Genomic DNA, 22,069 nt, shown 5'->3' with positions numbered 1-22,069 from the left:
AATGAACAATGTCTCTAAGCTTAAAAACTTACAATTATATATCAAAAAGGACTATACTTTTAGAGTTCGCTCTATCCATCAAAACCTTTGGATTGCGTCGACTTCTTTCCGCAACAGTGGCTCATCTGTCCGCTTGTATTATGACAATGCTATCATTGATAACGTTCGCTACACATGGGATGCTGTCCAAACCTTTAGTACCGGCAAATTATAAAGCCACAAACCATGCTCGTACAGCTCCGGTACCTTCAACGAACTCTGCATTTCCGCCGCATAACCTTAATCCTCCAACTGATACTCCTCATTGACAGAGTTCCAATCCCGAGAAGAACCTCACCCTTTTAAATATCAGAGCAAGAAGCATTGTTAATAAATCTTCGTACCTTCTTGCTCTCGTTTCTATATACTCTCCCCATGTGCTCTGCATCACCAAGGCGTGGGTGGTTACATGAGGGTTTTCAAGATACGGAATTCGCTCTCCCTGGCTATCTTGCATTTAGAGCTGATAGGCAAACTGGTAAAGGCGGATGCGTAGCTCTACTCTTCCGAGCCGATTTTAAAGTCACTCTTTTACCTAGACCTCCTGATACCGAGTCTGTATGGTGAAACTCAGATTGTCTAAATTTTCCATAGTAATTTGTGCCGATTGGTGCATAGCGCTAAAAAGACAAGGACACAGCGAGACACACAGGACGGGCGCTCCTGTGCGCCCGTCCTGTGTGTCTCGCTGTGTCCTTGTCTTTTTAGCGCTATGCACCAATCGAACCATCACCAACTCGCCCACGCTTCCACTCTTGCTAATTTGTGCCTTTTACAGACCTCCTGGCTCCAGTATCGATAACATACTTAGCCTCAACCGATTCATGTTCGAAAATAACTTTAGCGCATATAATTTTATCTGTAAGGGAGATTTCAATACGCCAATATTCATTGGCAGTCCATGCAGCCTTCTGGGAAAGAATCGAGTGTATATAGGGAATTGCTGAACTTTTCGTTAAGCTTCGGACTCACCCAGGTTGTTACTGAAGCTACTTGCAATATTGCTCTCCGAGATTAGGTTTTTCTTTTTTCTTTCTACAGATATAATTACTAAAGTTTGCTCTCGAAGGACGTAAGGATGATTTTACAATGAACTGCAACTGTTCTTGTGTGTATTTCATGCGCCATTTATAAACCGCAGTTTCATGTTGCTTCTTTTTGTGATTTTAACAAAGCAGATGATCTATCCATTACTTAGTATCTGTCTAATTGTTTTGATGAATTTTTCATGTTCAGCAATGCAAATGATATCGATGATGTTGTGAGTTGTTTTGAGGGCATTGTTAACACATGTATTGATCGCTTTATTCCTCTTAAAACTAAAAAGAAAAGTACCAAGCTGCCATGGATGAATCGCAATATTTTGCACTTATCCCGTCGGGTGAAAAGGCTTAGGCGTCTGAAATCAGTAAGCAATCCAGGCAGTATCACTCGTTTTAAGCAAGCAAAAGACGAACTCCATGTTGCTACCAAATCAGCGAATGACTTCTTTTTTCGTGTTGAATTAAAGAACTCTCTAACCACTAATCCTAGAAAGTTCTGGTCTAGTATTTTTCCTAAGGCCACTCCATCCAATACATTCCTAGACAATAACGAGATAATCCAATGCCCTAAAAAAATTTCAGACGCTTTCAACACCTTTTTTTTCAGGCCGTTTTTACTCATGATAACCGAGTGTTGCCATCATTCACTAGTACTTCTCCTGCAATTTCTAACATTGTAGTTTCTCAAGAGGGTATTCTGAACCTAATACCTTGACTAGACACTAAAAAATGTGGTGGTCGTGACGCTATTCCAAATGCATTTTTAGCGCGGTATTCATTATGGACAGTTCGCTATCTTCACATCATATTAAAAACATCCTTCACCTCGAGCACTGGTCCTGCTTCTTGGAAGCTGGCGAAAGTTCTTCCTCTCTTTAAATCTGGTGGCGATAAACAGCTTCTATGCAATTACAGGCCCATTTTACTCACATCCTCATCATGTAAAATGTTAGAACATATTATTCATAAACATATTACAGAGTATTTAGAAACTAATAACATCTTGTGTAATTTTCAACATGGTTTTAGACGGGTCTTTAGAACAATAACACAACTGTCCGAATTTGCACATATTTCTTCTCACTTAGATTGTGGTAATCAAATTGATGCAATATTTATTGACTTTTCTAAGGCTTTTGACACTGTTATTCATTCTAAACTCCTGTTCAAGTTAAATCTTATTTTATAAAATCCGTGTTTGGTTAATTGGATATCTATTTTCTTTCAGCCCGCTACCAGTACGTAACACATAATTCAGGTTAATCCTATGTGGCCCCGATTTCAACTGTTGTGCCGCAAGGCTCCGTTTTAGGGCCCTTACTCTTTTCACTCTATATTAACGACCTACCAAATGATATCAGATGTAAGATTCTCATGTATGCCGACGATTGTGTTATTCATGACATTATTAATTGCTCTAAGGGTCATTATCAACTGAACAGTTCATTAACTACATTTTCTGAATGGTGCAATAACTGGCAAATGAGTATTAATTTTCGTAAATCTGTAGTCATGACATTTTCTAACAGCTCCTCCCCTTCGTTTTTCGTTTGCTCATATAATAGCATGTCACTGGAAAGGGTCTTTAATTATAAATGTTTGGGAGTTATTTTCAGTACCAATTTATCTTGGTGCAAGGATATTTGATTACACTTGTAGCAAAGCCCTCATGAAATTAGGATATTTAAGACGTACTCTAGCTCAAGCTCCAAGTGATGTGAAGTTACTAATGTACAAATCATTATTCCGTCCCGTAATAGACTATGCATGCGTTGTATGGAACCCTCACAAACTAACTGATATCACCAAGATCGAAAGATTTCAAAAGGAAGCCATTCGTTCCATTTGTCACTAGTATCACCGTGATGTTTCGCCTACTTCTGCCCTCCTTTCCTTACAGCTTACTACACTATCACGTCGCGGGCATTTGGAATCGTTGAAATTCTTTTATTGTATCATTCATGCTCATTATCGACTTTTATCTAACAGTTACATTACTCCAGCCCGGCCTACTACCTCCAGATACTACCATGAGCTTAATATTGTCCCCTACATTGCTCTGCGTAATCCATTTAAAAACAACTTCTTCCCTCGCACCATCGCAGCTTGGAATAAGCTTCCTGGCTCACTTCGCTCCCTTCCTTTACAAAATGTTACTGACGCCATCGCACATTGACTATTTCACACAGTTAAGCAACCTCTAGCCGTTATTAGTGTTGTTGCTTTGCTTAAATTCTGTCTTGTTACTGCTCTACTGACTGTATTGTATAATTATTTTATTTATATCCTGTTCACCTCCCACTCCTGCTATAGCGGATGAAGCTGCAGTATGTAAAAATGAATAAAATAAAAAAAATTCAAGGCAAGATGACCGGTGGTCTTGCACGTAAAACGGTGCCAATTCCAGAACTCAAAAGGAAGGGTCTTGAAAGTAGTTCATAACAGAAAGCTGGCGGGTGATCTCCTCGCGGACGAAGGCCTTTTGAACTGCGCGCAGTAGCAGATACCGGTAAAAGGCTCAGCCGCCATGTTCCAACCCAGCAAGAGCTCCATCGAGCACACCATAAAGCTGCGCAGAATCATATTGCTCCTGAAGTTCGAATAGCTTCGGCCGAGGGGCTTAAAACCATCTTAAATGGTGGTGCAGTTCTTTTTCAGTACCGTCCCGCCACGGTGGCTCAGTGGTTAGGGTCCTCGACTGCTGTGCCCAAGGATGCGGGATCGAACCCTGTCCACGGTGGCCGCTTTTTGATAGAGGCGAAAAGCAACATGCCCGTGTGTTGTGCGATGTCAGTGTACAATAAACTTGAATCGAAGGGGGCAGAAACTTCCGGAGTCCTCCACTACGGCGTCTCCGGTAACCCGAATCGCCTTGAGATGTTGAATAATAATAATAATAATAATAATAATAATAATAATAATAATAATAATAATAATAATAATAATAATAATAATAATAATAATAATAATAATAATAATAATAATAATAATAATAATAATAATAATATTAATAATAATAATAATAATAATTGGTTCACAGGAAGGAAAAGGCGCTGTATCGGACCCACGGTGTGGCATAGCGGAGATGTTAAACCCCGTAAACTAGTCTAAACTTTGCCAATATCATTTTCAATGCGCCATGATCGGCCCTGTCACGAGATATGGATCTTTTCTTTGTAAGCATGGATGAATTAAACCTCTCAGAGTTCGACAGGGTCTTGAATACAGCTTGTAAATACTGCTCCAACTGCTGAGCTCGCGCACAGAGAAGTTCTTACTCGCGAATTGCAACGTGCTAGGGCTACTGACGTCTACGGCGAACATTTTGTTTTTGAACAAATACCAAATCAGCATGCCGGCTTTGTAATACCGATACTGCATTTTAACGATGTTGGTGAGGTAAAATCTTACACTGGTGAGCTTGACGAAGTCGTCCCAATCGCTGCAGCCGCTGACGCACTCGTACTGCATGATACAATCACCATCATGTTCATTACACCACTGTTCTGTTTTTCCTTGATCGTGCGGTTGACGTTGTGGTCTTCCCATTAAAAAGAGATAGCCGGCATCATCATAATCCCTGACGATGGACGGAGCATGATGTTCCTGTACACAGTAGCATGGTTTGTTCGAGGGTTACGCTGAGTTCTGACCTGCGCTTTCAGGCATTGTGGCTGGCGAGGGCAATGCATGGCTCTGGAGTTCCGTGAGGAGCAGTTGGCTCGCACGGCACTTCCTGCTGTTTACAAACCGCTTCGAATAAACGCAGTTATATATCAAACATTACCGCGGGTTAAATTGCAGATAAAAACACACCATAAAAAAAAATTCCATTCATCAGAATACTGGCACAGCAATGATTCCTGAACGAAATTCATGTTTCCAGCTTGGCGCGCTGCCACAAACTACAGCCAGAATAAATGGAAACTGCCAGTTCGCAACTTCGCCTGAATCGGTGCCTCTCAAATAGGGGTCCGCGGACCAAAGATATTTTCGGGGTCCGCAAAACCCACGCTCATGTCTACGGAGATGTCTACGGACTGCATGCCTCATTGCCGAGAAATTGCGTGGAGAGTGCTAAGATCATTAACAGCATCTTCACTGTCTTTTCGCAGGTGCTGAACACTACCGACGAAGGGACTGAAGGGGCCGTCGTTGTGCTCATGAGCGACGGAGAGGAAAATCGCCTCCCTAAAGTAAAAGATGTCCTGAAATCGGTGCTCGAGGCCAGTATAAAGGTCACTACGTTGGCACTTGGGCCCACAGCTTATAACAACCTTGAGGAGCTGGCTCTTGCCACTGGGGGCAGAGCGTACTCTTTCACGGACCTCAGAGAGGGAGTTGCTCTAGACATGCAGCTGGCGTTCGTTGAATCCAGCACAGCCCAAATCGAAACCGGTCTAAGGCCAGTCCTGGTAGGTTCTCAGCGCTTCTTTACAGCTCAGCGTTAACAAGCTTCACATTTACTTCGGCCTTCTAGAAGGGCTTATTTGGTGCGCATTTAACCACTATATGCATACAGCTTTATTGTAAACCGAAAAGGAAAGAAAAACAACGTTTACAAACAAAAGTGAAGCACAAGGGGAAGTCAGTCCAGTTCTAGCCAAGCTTACATGATTTATGATGAGTTTTTCTGCATCGTTCATTGACTGTAATTGAGACGCGCCCATAATGTGCTTCACACATATACACTCTGCTAAGTTCTTTAATGTTTGGAACAGATACCCCATATGTCACCCTATATGTTTTTCATTTTATTTATTTGAATTCTGGCGCTGACTGGTACTCAAACTTCGTACGCGCTTTCAGTGTTTCTTCCATGGCGCTCATGGACGCAAACGCTAGGATTATTTCTGGATGGTCTTTCATGCAATTAGGATTAACCATACAGTTAATGAGTTCTAGTTTGGCATGTGCTTCTGCATGGAAAAGTGTTTTGTCTTTGTAGGTTTTAACTTATAGCCTGCTCTTCACTGCCGGCTTGTGTGACCGTGTGTTATTAGCAAAACAAGTTTTGTGTACAAAGCTTTCTTGCTTTTCTATAAGCGCGAAACTCCAACTATGAGCAGATGATTATTTCTGTTGGCGATCGGGAGCGCGGCGAGCTCGTCTCGCGCCTCACCGGCTCGCCGCAACTGCATCATCGGGCTGAGCAATCACGAAGCAACTTTAGCGTGGCTGATGCTTTGACTATAATAGTTATGCGCCACTTCTACCGAGGCTCTATCGAGGCCACGGCCAAGACACAGCAGAAGACACTAGAGGCGACAGCAGGGCGCGAATCTCGATATGGATACAAACAAGCAACTTTTGTTAATGGTTGGAGCGCCTAGTGGACAGGAAGATCAATATCGGTAGAGAACTCTATCAGAGGCTGTCGCTTTGGGTGGATGCAGGAAAACACTCAAACTTTGCATTTGAGACACTTAGCGGACGATAGGTATATTCGCTCTTTCTCAAACAATGCATGTACTCATAATCGGAGTTCGGCCTGGTCTGGTCCGCCCAAGACAAATATACCCTTGCCCGGGCCCGGCCCGAGCCTGAAACAGAAGGCTTCCGAGCAGCTCGAGCCAGGCCCGTAGGTCGGCCCGTGCCTGTGCATACCTGTACGACAGCGCTTCAAGATTGATTGATTGATTGATTTAATGTCCTTTATTGAATGGGAAGGCTCATGGCCATGGATGGGGATAAAGGGGAGTAGACATAATCTTCATTGTTTAGGTCGTCACTCGAATCACATTGCTCTAACCAGGCCACTAAGCGAGCCATACTTGGCAAATATCATCTGTATGTTAGCATCAGTTTCTAGAAGGGAACGGTAGTTCAGGCGGTAGGGTTCGATCTCGGGGCGTCCAGTAGAAAAAGCAGGGCAATCCCAAAGTAAATGATAAATGAGATATGCCGCCGCAGGTTAGAGTCGCACAGTGGGGGCACGTAATCATTTTCTCCGTATACTGACGCCAGCGGGCCATAATACGTGACGTGTAAGCCGCATGGGCGATGAGCTTATTAAAAAATACTTCTTGACTTCGGGTGAGGTGGGTTCTTCTCGTAAAAGGTGGGTCTGGTGTGGCCACCTGCATGCGATGCTGACTGAGGCTACGGAGACTGGTCCGAGTCACAGACGCGTCATCGAATACGTCTAGAAAACACTCCAGGGGCGTCGCCTGCTGGCCTGGGATGAACAGCGTAACGACAAAACACCAGCCCTATATGCATCACTTCCCCCTTGGGAGATGCCAGTAGTCACACGCGTCCATCGCCGACCTATAAACTGCGATTTTGTCATTCCTCGGGAGCTCCTCGCTTCCATCACCGACAAGAGCGAATCCCTGATACGACTGACATATACACCGACGCATCGATTGCAAGCGAATTCGCATCTATGGCCTGGGTATGCGATGACAACCCTTCCCTTTCAGGCGCTTATGCCTGCCATCTACCTCAAGGTACCCCTCTTCATGCTGAACAATTCGCGATTTGGAGAGCCTTGTCAGGAGTGCCTTGCACCGGAACTGGGTCAATACGTATTCTTACTGATTCCTTTGAAGCTTACAAGGAAATCGCTACTCCGGGTTCACAAGACGCAACAGCTACGGCCATACAGCGCCTCCTTAAACGCCACCAACTCGCGACCAGAACTGTCGCTATTCACTGGACCCCAGGTCACTCGGACGAATCAGGGGGCAATGCGGCGGCACACGCCGCGGCTGCCTTGGCAGATAGGATGTCCACATTTACTTCCCCACCCCCCTTGCTTCATCCTTATTCGACCTTGGGCGGGCAACTCACAGCGCTTCAAGAAACATCTTTTTATCCAGGACACTACTCGAAGCAGGCCACAGCTCACTGCTATAGATGGCAATGGCATGTTGTATTGAGGTGCAGGATAGTATCTGGTGTACTAATTCCCTAATTACCCAAACAGCGGCCGAGAGCCATCCCTTCAATCAAATAAAGGCTTTTTTTTCATTCATTCAGGATAACCTGGCACACAGCGCGTGATTTTCCGAAGAGGCGAGCGATTATGATGATAAGTATACACAGATGAAAGAGGTGAAAGTTCACGCACAGCGCTCACAATGTACACATAGTGCATACATACATACATACATACATACATACATACATACATACATACATACATACATACATACATACATACATACATGCATGCATGCATGCATGCATGCATGCATACATACATACATACATACATACATACATACATACATACATACATACATACATACATACATACATACATACATACGTACGTACGTACGTACGTACCGTCTTTGCCAAAAGTAACCAGGCTGCAATGGTTTGCTTCTTGCTTGTATTTTAAAGCGAACAATGAATACCAAATGATAAGAACTTGTTAACAAGTGAGTACAGGAGCTCGTCTTTACTTTGCACAGATTTACAGCTTCAAAAGTGGTACGAATTCTCTGCTAACTCATTGAGAAGCTTAACACACAGCCTGGTTACTTTTGGCAAAGACGGTACGTACATACATAATTACATACATACATACATACATACATACATACATACATACATACATACATACATACATACATACATACATACATACATACATACATACATACATACATACATACATACATACATACATACATACATACATACGTACATACATACGTACATACATACGTACATACATACGTACATACATACGTACATACGTACGTACATACATACATACGTACGTACGTACATACATACATACATACATACATACATACATACATACATACATACATACATACATACATACATACATACATACATACATACATACATACATACATACATACATACATACATACATACATACATACATACATACATACATACATACATACATACATACATACATACATACATACATACATACATACATACATACATACATACATACATACATACATACATACATACACACACATACACACACATACATACATACATACATACATACATACATACATACATACATACATACATACATACATACATACATACATACATACATACATACATACATACATACATACATACATACATACATACGTACGTACGTACCGTCTTTGCCAAAAGTAACCAGGCTGCAATGGTTTGCTTCTTGCTTGCATTTTAAAGCGAACAATGAATACCAAATGATAAGAACTTGTTAACAAGTGAGTACAGGAGCTCGTCTTTACTTTGCACAGATTTACAGCTTCAAAAGTGGTACGAATTCTCTGCTAACTCATTGAGAAGCTTAACACACAGCCTGGTTACTTTTGGCAAAGACGGTACATACATACATACATACATACATACATACATACATACATACATACATACATACATACATACATACATACATACATACATACATACATACATACATACATACATACATACATACATACATACATACATACATACATACATACATACATACATACATACATACGGACGTACGTACGTACGTTCATACATATATACATACATACATACATACATACATACATACATACATACATACATACATACATACATACATACATACATACATACATACATACATACATACATACATACATACATACATACATACATACATACATACATACATACATACATACATACATACATACATACATACATACATATTGTTAGCATGCGACGCTCTGTCGCTGCGGGGTGTAGTGCTAGTATAAAGTCGCCATAATGAATTAGGGATGACATGCTTTTAAGTAAGCGCGCACTCGCGAAACGCTATTTGAAACGAACTTTACCGTAAATGTGATTTAAATGCGTTAGTTCTCGAGTTTGGCGTACGCGAACCTTGCGACATGCTGAAATGTTGTTTTCAACAAGGCGGCCCGCTTCGAAGCAGGTCGTCTCATTTCGCAGTCAACTCTTCGTTGTTACTGGAGTTCTGGCAGTGTTCATGGTCATAAATGCAGCATTCGGAGTTCATTATTATTATTATTATTATTATTATTATTATTATTATTATTATTATTATTATTATTATTATTATTATTATTATTATTATTATTATTATTATATAACCTCACTTCACCTACATCAATATTCATGAGCGCTAAAATACTTTTAGTTTTTATGTCTGGCGCTGACATTGCCTCTCCCAGGCCTAAAGGAGAAAGTTACAAAATGGTTACGATTGAAAAACCAGATGGCGCCTCTGTGATGCAGTTGCCACTGCGGTTTCGTTTGAGTGTAATGAACTACAATCGAGGATGTGAAAAACAAAGTAATGTTACCCAAACGCCTAATCTAAAGCTTACGAATGTTTTTCAATGTTGTACACGTAGAATCGATTTATACTGTTGTATTGTCACATCTGCATACGCCACGAAGAAAGGACATGCTGACGACGCGGCGCGAAGGAGCACGCTTAACGGTTCCTCGTGATTGGATGAACAGGGCTCCTAGCTTCTACAGTGCTGCAAACAAGTGACGAGATAGAGTGTAAGTTATGATGTACGAGCAACTAGCCAGGTGTAAAGCTTTGCTGATATGAACAGTGTGGCATTGCAGGCCAGGGTCTCTACCGCCGGCCGACCTATCCACTTTTCATTTATTAAATGAATTTCTCTTTTTCTCTACAGAATGCGCCACCGTATAGTTTATTGGGAAGGCCACGCTGCTACATTCCATGTTACTAATTCGTGATTACAAGATTAGGCAGCCTTATCTTTAATCCCGAGAGCTAGTGAGTCAGAGATGTTAAAGCCTCACTTGCGCTTTGGAACTTTCCTCCCATTTACTACTTCACTGACAGCTTTCATTTCTATTTAGATGTTACTCCACGCCGGAAATGTGTTGCTTGTGAGACGCAATCCTAATGTAGTCAACGATTTACCTGACGAAGTGCCGTTGCCGAAACTCTACAGGAGCTTAACTGTAGTTATTTTACTTTTCCGCTGTTCGCTTATTCTTTGTTCTTTCAGTAGGCGTGGCTTATTAGCAACGCTAGGAAAACTTATTTTCCACTGTAGCTTTAATTACCATTGCGGTTCAGCGTCTTCTTTAACAATGATTCGACATTGTGTCCTCAGGTAACCAGGAGTGAACAAACTGTCTCAAGGACATCAGAATTACCATTCATGTTGGACGCTACTGTCGGAAAGAACACGATTGTGTACGCCGAGCACGATGCGGCTGCTCGCATCGATCTATGGCTTGTCGACCCAGCATGCAACCGTTGCCAGCAATGCTACCAAAACAAGACTGGCACAATTTCATCTGTCTCTATACCTGGCCATGCGATGGTAAGTAATTTTTATAAGATACCGTCTCTATCCGAATACAGCCTATACATTACGTTTGAGTGAAGACACGCTGACGCTTGTTTTGTTCAATGCTACTTTCTCCTCTGAGCTTAAAAAACTGCTTTGTTTGTAACTGTTAGCTTCAAAAAGCCCCCTCTTTAAAGAAACGCACTGCTCGTGCTATCGTTCTGCAAGCATTCAATTGATCAAACATGGTAAACACGGAACTCTGACATACAACTCGCTCTGTTGTCTAAGTTGCCTCGTACAGATTCTTGTATATGTGTTGTGACATTACTACCCTGTCATAGTCCACAGCTCTCACTTCATGCAAATACTCGAGCTCCCTTCGAGCCTTCTATTTGAATGAATCAGCCCTTATATTAAGCATATGATTTCTATGACCACTCTTTGGCACGCAAAGCGCTGCTGAAAATGCTGCCCAAATAAGACTTCTCTATAGTGACCTTCGCCACGCAAGCGCGGCACCTGTCAGCCTCAACGGAGACGGGAGTTCTTTTCGCTGTCGCGTCATTACTTTAAAGGCGGAGCTTAAGTGTCCTCGAATGTTTTCTTCAATACAATAAAGGCAAGCTGGATGAGTGGGTTTTGATCATGAAACAAAACATCAAGAAATGAGGACCGCGTAAAGGAATAGAGAAGCGTTGGGCATATGTGAAGCAGTAAGCATGGCTGATTATACTTTCAATCAGATTCTGTAAACTGCTGCAGTTTTTGGCGGTTTAAGGGCGAATGGAGTCAATAGATAAGGGGGCTTTGTTCCCGTCTACTCACCTTGCACTCAATCTGTAGTCTTTTATTTGCTCCTCTATTATCTCGCACATGACGTGAAAGGCCACCCGACGTCGTAGATATTGATACGGAGGAGAAAGAAGAAGCGGGCAGGAGCGCTATGGCGGCGACATTCATTAAAAGTAATTTAATCGCTATTCGTTATGGTCTATCTTCACTGGCATGCCACCCTACAACACTAAAAAATAAGCCCCGCATAAACCAAGCCGTGTGAGCCTGCCAACGTGATTGAAAGGCAACGTGCCCAACTCGCTCCTGGAAAGTTACTTTCCAGTCACAATCACTTATCGCATATGCGAAGACAGAGTTGTCAGCGCCTGACATATCGGCCAAGTCTTGTGGTCTTGTGACGTCGAGTAGCCAATGACCAGTCAGTGCAAGGCTGTATCACCTGCCATATGCGCCCTGCCTGCCATGCCTGTGATTTGTATCTCACAACATCGATTCCAGATTTTCTGGTGAATAGGATCTTTACAGTCAAAGCAGAAAGCTGGGCTAGTTGGTGTGTCATCATAAATAAAAATACTAGCGCAAATAACACAAACACAGACATAGGAGAAGACAGGACTTAGCGCTCGTCCTGTCTTCTCCTATGTCTGTGTCTGTGTTGTTTGCGCTAGTCTTTTTATTTATGAGGATGTTTACTGCTATAGCGTTGATAAGTCAGTCAAGAAGACAGCAGCAAAATCTTTCACGATAAACGTAAAACAAAGTTGGTCTTTCGTAGATCATAACACGGATTGTAGCTGTGTTCACCGAGTACCAACCTACGTATCACTACTTAGCATTACAGAAGAGTTAGACCAGACATGCCACGTCCTTGCTAAATACGAACCCGTAGTTCGTTTACGCGCAATGAGATCTGTCGCTGCCAAGGGCATACATCTGTTTCACTGGGAATTAAAGACATAATTAGCGAGCTGGCAGTTAAACTGTCCACTATAACAAAAAAATAACGACGCCTGATCTGATCTGCGCTACACCAGGAAAATTTACAACTGGAATGCATGCGTGTCGTCCCATGCGTATACAAAGAACAACACGAAGAACGCTATCAAAAAAGAAACCTTAATGCATTTTTTTATTAGGGGGCAAGACCTAGTCAATGCAAAAGATATGAATTGATTCTGACCGTCGCAGCGACCTTGAGCTCTACCTTCAGGGTCAAACTAAGACTTAGCTTTGCATAGCAAAAAGTTATATATGCTGGTGTACTAGGCTACGCTGGTATATGGCCGCATGACTGCCTGACCGGATTATTATTGACGCATCGCGAATACAGTTGTTTACTAAATAACCATTAACAATTTCACTGTGAGCTACACTGTCGTCATATATCATTTAAAAGGCCCAGACGAGTAGTATACAAAATCAAGCGGTACTCCGCGCGAAGCCATGCGAAAAAAGGTTAAAGTTGGCCAAACTTGGTTTAACCGTGGTTTAACCGCTGCCAGCTTTTACTCGACTCGAAAGCACCAGGGTGTTAGCAGCGATTACATATCGTGTACAACACAGAATCCTCATGTACGGATCGTGTACAACGCAGAAACAAGGACGCATAGGTGTTCTTGTAGACATTTTATGTGCGCAGCGACACAACCAGACACGCAAAGACAATCGCACACGAAGAAAACCAACAATGATTAGATCGAAGTGTTCTTACCGGTGCCTGTGCATCCTCCTCTGCATAATTTGGCCAGTGAGCGCGATGTTCTTAAAAGAGTTAATGCCAGCTAGATTGCCTATTAGATTGGTCTTATTCAGTTATAATATAGCTCTCTACCAGGGGCGCATTTGCTGGAAAGCAGCGACCCCCTCGTGCCTTGGTTCGTTGAATGCATCATCTACAGTAATGCACAGACAGTGGGAAACGTTTTTATTGAGTGCCTAAACGCAGTCTTTTTATGAGATTTTCTGCAGAGCACTAAAAACCGATCTACTGTTAACGCCATTCGGCATTCACTTCATGTCATACACCGAACCACGCTGTGTGCCGTATATCTTGATCGGATGCATGCATAATATGTGAAAGCACGCACGTAGCACGAGCATAACGTTATGTGCCCTGCTCGGCAATAGTTAATGGAGGGGAGGGTATTTGCACGTAAGTTAAGCTTTTTTCATGTACAAAGTAAGCCTCCAGGCTGCTTAAGTGTCCTTAATGTGCTGCCTTGTATGCAGGGATAATGACTGCAGCGCACTAGACAGCATGCGTCTAAGATTTTCAGCTCCATAAAGTTTTGGTACTTCATTGTTTTGTTTGCAGATACCAAGCCAATAATAAAGTAGAAGTCCTTCATAGCCAACGGATAGCGTGCCAGTTTCGCAACCTGAAGGTCCTTGGTGCGATTAGCATTGCGTTGAAGTTAACTCAATCATTTTTTACTCGAATTTTTTTCTTCTGGTTATAGAAACCCTTCCCCTTCCTATCGGGAAATTAGGCTTAAAGCAGGGTATTTTCACCTGTCTCTTAATTATAACCCCTCGTTGAGATACCAGCTGTATTGCGATGTGGTCGGATGGAAGGATAGATGAAGATGAAAATGCGGTCATCAGATCCTGCGCTAAAAACAGCATGACGTGCATTCAAGTCAATAGCAATAAATATTTTTGCGTGGATTGTTTTCCTGCGTAGTGTGAATTTACTACGGCGAAAAGCGCCATTCCGACCGTTCACATCACGCAGAGAGTTTGATCGGCTAATACTGTGAGGAAATTTATTATTAGCTCAGTGGCTGGCTCATTGATTGAATAAGTTCCTGAATAAATAGTTGACTGTTTTGGTAGAGTCTGACTTATTGATGTAATACTGAATTTTGGGTTTATCAGGGCTTGAGTGACGGCTGATCGATTTTATAGGCTGGGACCTGGACGCTTCATGTGAAAAGCTCTACTCCTGGCGACGTAAGCATCAACGTCCAAATCAAGTCACAAGCCAGCAATGCCAGCGACGAGCCCGTTCGTCTTTCGTGTAGAGTCGACGAGCCCCTGGTCGCATCGTGCAAAGCGAAAATATTCGCCGATGTGACCATGGGCAGGAAGGTGGTGCTGGACGCTGAAGTCGTTGCCGAAGTCAGCGGGCCAAACCCGCCTCAGAAGTCAACGGTGCGGCTTCGTGACGACGGTCATGGTACGAATCGCTTTGCACTGCAGCGCCGCCTTGATTTAAATGCTTTCCAGGAAGGACGCTTTCGTCGAATTGAGCTTTCGTTTACCTTAATTTCTTAGTTTTTGTCATTTGATAGCGTTGCGTGCTTGTTCTGCGCATGTAATTAGTTAATATATTGTGAGCCTTCCATGGATCTCCTTCACAATATTTACATTTTTTTTTTTGTGTTCTCAGACTCGACGTTTTATAAACAACGTTCAGCAGCAGAGTCGGAATTTTTGTTTCGTAACTGATGCCGTAGCAACAAAAGTGTACGAGCAGAGGTGTACGAAGTAGCTCCAGGTCGAAGCGAGGAACCCAATCGTCTCTTTTTGCCTTAGAAAAATATTGTTTACGGTACCTCTTCCGCACAACTTGATCTACGCAAACACCATAACTCAAAAATGTTCGAGTTGTATCTGCACAGTCATGTTGAGGTTGTGAGCAAGTGCCGAGATAAGTTTCACAACTTTTTGCCGGGGCTGGCTTCGAAACGACCCTTGCAGTTCAACTGAGATCTAAAATGTGAGGCTCAGATCTCTGACTTAGCTGATCTACGTCGCCTTGCACACAATCCTCCCAAGAGTTGCAACTATGGTCGTAACCACTGCTGCTTTTCCATAAATGCTATGTCACCATTTCTTTTCCTCAGATCCCGATGCTCATAGAAACGACGGCACGTACAGCGGCTACTTCACAGGGTTCTCAGGGACAGGGAGATACGCCATCGTGTGTCACGTCTCAAGTCAAAACGAGACTCGCCTTTCGTACCCTGCTTCGTGTGGCTCTGGCAGCTCGTTCACTCGAAAGACACGCAGCCTCTCTGACTGTGAGTTTGGTAACCGCACTGTTCAGCTTTCTAGAATCAAAACATTGCACGCGTCTTACAAGGTTTAAATCATTCTAGTGTGGCAACGATGCGTCTCTTCTTTTGGAAGAAACAAATTGTTTGAGCGCAGGAGGCGCTACATTATCAGAATAGTAATGCTATTTATCTATATTTGCACATGTTAATTACGTCGACAACTGACGCCCTTAAGCGCCAGACTTTGCTATCGTGCTTAATGGATTACTTCAGATTAGTTGCGGTTATAGCTCGAGTGCATGTTTAGTTTTTTCCGGAGCAGCAAACCCTCTTGACTAAGTAAAATGATCAACATGAAAACGCTTTCTTCAAGAAGTTGCTGATGGTAGTTTGCTTTAATCACCTTTCCTTTTCCTTAGTTTTTTTTAGTTTAGGGTTTACATGTTTTGAAATTAGTTGAATTCTCGCTTTCAAGAAAAGGGAGTGCATTGTATATGTCATCCAAGTGGGTGTGCAGTTTGCAAAGTGTTTGTACTGATGTCGGCTAAGCTTGAAGCTCAAAAAGGACAGGGGCGTGAAAGAGACACAGGACACTACTCTTTTTGCACTTCAGGCTTCGCCAGCATGCGAAAACTCCCCCAACTAGTCCAAGAAACAGCCTTGCTAAAGTGTTTTTAAATTTGTTTCTTCATAATTATTCACAAGGAGAAATAATAGTCAAATTTGTCAATAACAGTTCTTCTCTCGTTTAGTATGAAAGCAAAGGTGAAGTTTTAAAATTTATATTTTCACAGACAATTTCTTCACAGCGACGTTTTCATCGTACAGTTGATTTGATGTTGGCACCAGTTTTGTTGCCACTTTTTGTTTCTTCGAAGCCAACGCTTCTATTTTGAAGCTCCCGAGGCAGTCGTAAATTTCAAATATATGAGTATCTAACGCCACAGTAGACACATTAGAGTGTATTTTTGAAATACGTGTGCTTCCGATGTTGCAGTGCGTAACATAGAAACCTCATAGGGCCAGGTGCTGATCCGTCGGCGGAGTATCCATTCAGCGACTTCATCCTTGCCGAAAAAGGCGTTGAAGCCATGAGCGCGGAGTCCTTCCCTGTGAAAACACTGGGCCTCCTTCAGAGGTCGGCGACTGGAGGGGCGTTCAGAGTAACCAGGAACATCCTTGAGACAGACGTGCCACCAGGGGACATCCGGGATCTGTCCATTACCAATACTCGCCTTAGCGCTAACAACAAACTTCTGGTGCAACTCGCCTGGACCTGGCCGGGGGCACACTTGACCAACGGGCAAGGTAGGCGTTTGGTGTATCATTTAATCTTATCATCATGGCTGAAAGTTCCACGTCCCCCATTAAAATAAGCAAATGGAGAGGCAACGCGAGCTTCTGTCGGTGGATCTAGAATTCTGATATATTTTCATGTCCTATGCTCGCAGGTTTGTTAGTTCTGCAGTGACGCACTGTGATATACACAGTATGCTGGATTTTATATTGCTAACTCCACAAATTTATTTTGCTGGCAATATCAATAAACTCATACCTCAGTCTACTGTGCTATGAATGTTTCGTAATGAACAAAAAGGATTCCAATATTCTGGGTGTTAATATTATGAATTTCATTATGTTACCATTAAGGTTTCTAAATATTTTGATGGCTTGTAGCCACTTATTTAGAGTCTACCAAAAATTGTACATCCTACATACTACTCGTTCTTTTTGTAACTATTTATGTCCTTTCAAAATGGGCACAAAATACCGCAGTTTTGTGATTATTTCTGCGTCTTGAGTTCCGTGTTCAGGAAATTGTTGTCTGCGTAATCTACAGACCGGCGTCTACAATAACTTTAGCTGTCCAGGAAATCCGATAAATACAAGCCTTGCAGGAAACATAACCGCATGTACGGATATTTACAAATTTGTATATTCTCACGCGCTTCAAAGTAAGCGTTCCGCTTGAATTGACGCTAAACATTTAGTCCGGGACCAAACAGCAAAGTGCCCCAATTTTAGTTTAGACGAATATCCCCCCTCTGGCAAATACTTGCTATAAAATCAAAACTCGTAGCCGATGTCTACCCGTAAATAAAAAAAAACCCTCTTTCTAATTTCGACCGTTCATTTGTTTACAGCCTCAGGGGTGGTGATTCGAGCCAGTAAAGAATACAAACGACTCATGGCGGACTTCGACAACCAAGTGGAAATAACGGAAGCTGACGTTGTGGAAGGGAACCTCAACCCTCTTGCGTCAGGTTCGAAGCATACCTTGACCCTGTCTGTGCCAACCTACCTGGTATATCCACAGGAGAGCATTTCCTTTGACTCGACTGCATACCTGGCTGCTCGGGTCGCCAACAGTTACGGTCTCCTCTCAGATGTGTCTAACATCGTGTTGGTGCTTCACACCTTAACTCCCTGGCCTCAGTTGAGGAGAGCTGTCTTATCGCTCTGGATGTGGACAGTGGTTGCCGCAGTAGCTTTGTTTATTGTCATTATTATCGCAATTGTCGTACTATCGTTTGTTAGAAAATCTCGGCGTGCAAGCGATGAGTCAAGTTAGCACCTAAATGTAAGTTTGATTGAAATAGCAGCGCAGTTGTTTATTCACCGTTTATATAACGACCACAACATTACTCAATGAGTCAGTCTTTTCAAGTCTCTCAGCATAGAACAGATTTCATTATTACTCAATAAGTGGAATTTCTAGCATCATGAGGCGTGAATGTTTTCATGTAGGCTGATGTTGGCCTCTAGAAATATTGCTCGGGAAATCCCTCTTGAATTGGCCTTCAAATTAATGGCAGTAGAAAAGGCCAAATCGTCTTTCCTGATATGACTTTAAGCGATGAAAAAAAAAAAAAAGTGGAGGGACCTTGTCTGAAGTAGGCCTCCAATGGAAAACTTCTTACTGTGCGCAGGAATACAATGACGCGAGAATCTTTACATTTAGTGTTTCTAATATTTACATATATTCGTAGTGAACTGTATATGTTAGAGCATTACAAGTTTCGTAAATACGAGTCCCAACAAGTAGAGATAAACGACAGGGAATTCCGAAAGCAACGATGTAACCTCAGATACTCTTTCCTCGCTTTCATTTTGCATTTCTTGCTAGCCATCAATGCTGAGCGAATCAACACTCTTAAATGTTCTGCTTCAGTAGATTTCTTACCCAGAACTCGATTCCATTTCCCTCTGCACCCCTCTGCGTGCGTGGATGTGCGCTTGATTTTATTATGCCTTCTGTTTTATTTGTTTCATTTTTGTACTATACAACATGCGTTTTCGATGTATTTTTGAACAATATGATTGCATAAAGAACACTGGCAATTATTTTAGTTATATTTTTATTTCACTTTGAATAGGTGGCAGAATCAACGCTAATAAAAGAAAAGTTGTTTGCTTTTATTACACTATGCACGTTTGTTGGAGTTGTTTTTATGAAAGTCTTTGTTTTGACTTCTCAAGGAGAGGCGTCAACTATGACGTCACAAGACAGCGGTTGAGCGTTTTAACCTCAACTACACACTTTAATGAAACAAAACTTTCACAATGTGTTCTCGTTCCAGCTTTCTAAGCTGCAATTCGAGTTTGCTTTGTCTTGAACCGACCGCATTAGTCTACGTTTTTGCTGGCCTTATGTTTTGAAGATTTGACAAAGTAATTCAACACATTAGGAAACTGAATGAGAGCTGCAAAGAAGTATTACATTTTTGTGCGTATTCTGACGTGTCTTCAGCAGTCCACATTGTATACAAACACCAGGTGAAGTTTAGCAAAAAATAAAAAATAAAAAAATCTTTCGCCTATTTTCAGCCTTCAGATTTGAACGCAGGAAGGGACTACTAAGCCTGAACATTTCTCAATAAAGCATTTTCAGTTGAATAATGCCAGCAAGCTTAACGCAGTAGACCGTGAAACAACACAAAAACAACAACAACAACAACAACATTAGGTGGCCTGAATTCAGTTGCACGCTCTTACAGAATATTAGCTATGAAAGTAATAGAGCGCTTGTCTGTTTCTTGCCTTAAAGGCATAATCACGAGAATGCTACAATTAAAATGGCGACAGAGTTCGGCTCGTATTGTGCGCCGTACATATCGATCTCTCCAGCCTGTTTCTTTAATTTGTTAAAAATGAACGATGAACCGAAGCAGCGCGATTTTCGAGCCCGGAAAGTTCAAACGAAGAAAACGTACCGGGGATGTCGTCGCAAGCCTCGACGGAAAACGACAGCTGAAGGCAGTCACCCGACGCCAGCTAGCCCTAACCAGGGCAATGGCCACTTGGGCGAAATTGAAGCCTCGGTGAAATTTGTAAGCGCCTCGGAGGTCAAGATTCGACTTTTTGAAAATGACACAGCAGGGAGCTGTCGCCATCCCATAAGTGTAGCGATATGTGACATCATTGCGCTTATGTTACTGTCAAGCGGGGCTGCTTGCCCAACGTGCGCCCTTGCGGTATGCGAGCCGCCCGAAAAACGGAAGGGCCTTTCGGTATTTCTTGAGCTCCGTTGCGAAAATAGCGAGTGCCCTGCATCGCTACTTTCCTCTACGTACATGTCATGCCGTGTTGTGTCTGGTGGACTTGCGGATGGGGCCAGCGAGAACCTCAGCCATCGGAGTGGCAGCTCTCGCGACAGCTTCGCTGTGAGAATCAAGGTGGTCCTAGCTGCGCGCGCGATAGGTATCTGGCATGAACTTGGTTTTGTGGCATTCTCGGCTTGCCGACGCCGTTGCATCATAAAATCATTGTAGCGATCAGGGAAAAAAGTTCATGCTGCAGCCATGAGAGCTGCTGCTGAAAACGTGACCGCCAAACAGCCGAAGCTCGAGCGCACCGCCGCAACATGGTGAAGAGGGCATGTCTGACGGACTCCATTCGGGAAGACCGGGAGGGGCCAGTGTAGGGGCAGGAGAATTCTAACAACATGGCTGTATTTCAGACACATTTTTGTATTTAGTAAAGACATTTCATGTGCTTGTATCGTGTTCTTTAAGAATACAGGCGTTTCAAACTTTCAGATGCATTTTTCTTCATTTGCAGTTTTCAATATTTTTGCCATTTTGTGCACAAACTTTCAAGTACTTATAATTGTCGGATTTAAATAAAATTTTGTACACAGCTGCTTCAAAGCGTGGGAAATGAGGATATATATCTGAGTTATCGCTAGCTCTTCTACATTTTGTTGCAAAATTTCAGACCTTTGACTAACAACACCTAGAATATACACTTTTAGTGTTCTTGAATATGTTTTGGTATAAAGGATATTGTGCATAAATTTCAACTAGCTGTGCTCTCACTACTTTACCTAAGCAGCAATATGAGCTACAGCAGGCTGCTTTAAATGTGATTTTACTCCCTAAAAAGTGTGCACAAAAAGCCCTATATTTTACTTAGAGACCCATATTACACAAAAACTATTTAAGATATATAAAAACTAAGACCATATTTGGAATCAACATAAAAAACACTATCAATGATCCAAGTGTCAGGATTGTAGGTCTAATATTAAAAAAAAAATTGAGGAGCATCTCCGAGCACTTCGCACTACGAAGATATCACTGACCCCTTACTGGAATGTTACTGCCGTCTCTGAACACTTCGTGTAGACGTGTTCGCCTTATCACAGACGTGTGTCGATAAAAAGAGAACAAGCTTGCTTCTTGTTTTCTGTTTTACTCAAAAGGTTTTTGTATTGAGACACGACAACCTTATCCTCCCGATATCTCGCTGCTGAGAGTTCTTTGTTTCAACGTGCTGGAACGGAGGGCCCTACTAATAGAGCTCCACTCAGACCATTTCTATTTATTGAATTTTCTAAAAGAAAAACACGATCACAGACGGCCTAGTTCGCATCTCTGCAGAAGCTACCGAGTCCTCACTAAAA

The 22,069-nt window shown here is 42.4% G+C and overlaps 1 protein-coding gene across 3 annotated transcripts in view; it reads left to right on the top strand.

The window, feature by feature from the left end:
• Positions 1-19,048, top strand: part of LOC146178099 (calcium-activated chloride channel regulator 4A-like) — a 35,581-nt gene extending 16,533 nt beyond the window's left edge. For 2 of the 3 annotated variants that reach the window (XM_084577933.1, XM_084577932.1), the window contains 6 exons: positions 5,198-5,497; positions 11,186-11,398; positions 15,071-15,341; positions 16,012-16,188; positions 17,185-17,472; positions 18,309-19,048. In XM_084577933.1, coding sequence (XP_084434059.1) covers positions 5,198-5,497; positions 11,186-11,398; positions 15,071-15,341; positions 16,012-16,188; positions 17,185-17,472; positions 18,309-18,736 — 1,677 coding nt within the window. In that variant the 3' untranslated portion in view covers positions 18,737-19,048. Of the gene's footprint in view, positions 1-5,197; positions 5,498-11,185; positions 11,399-15,070; positions 15,342-16,011; positions 16,189-17,161; positions 17,473-18,308 lie in introns of those variants that run through there. The other variant, XM_084577934.1, reaches the window with a different exon arrangement.
• The last annotated feature ends 3,021 nt before the right edge of the window (positions 19,049-22,069 follow it).

Source organism: Amblyomma maculatum, chromosome 9, assembly GCF_055883805.1.
Source record: "Amblyomma maculatum isolate TAMU_Amacu chromosome 9, ASM5588380v1, whole genome shotgun sequence".
In the NCBI taxonomy this organism is placed as follows: Eukaryota; Metazoa; Arthropoda; class Arachnida; order Ixodida; family Ixodidae; genus Amblyomma; species Amblyomma maculatum.
Note: the sequence above shows the minus strand (reverse complement) of the source record. Positions and strands in the feature narration are given on the sequence as shown.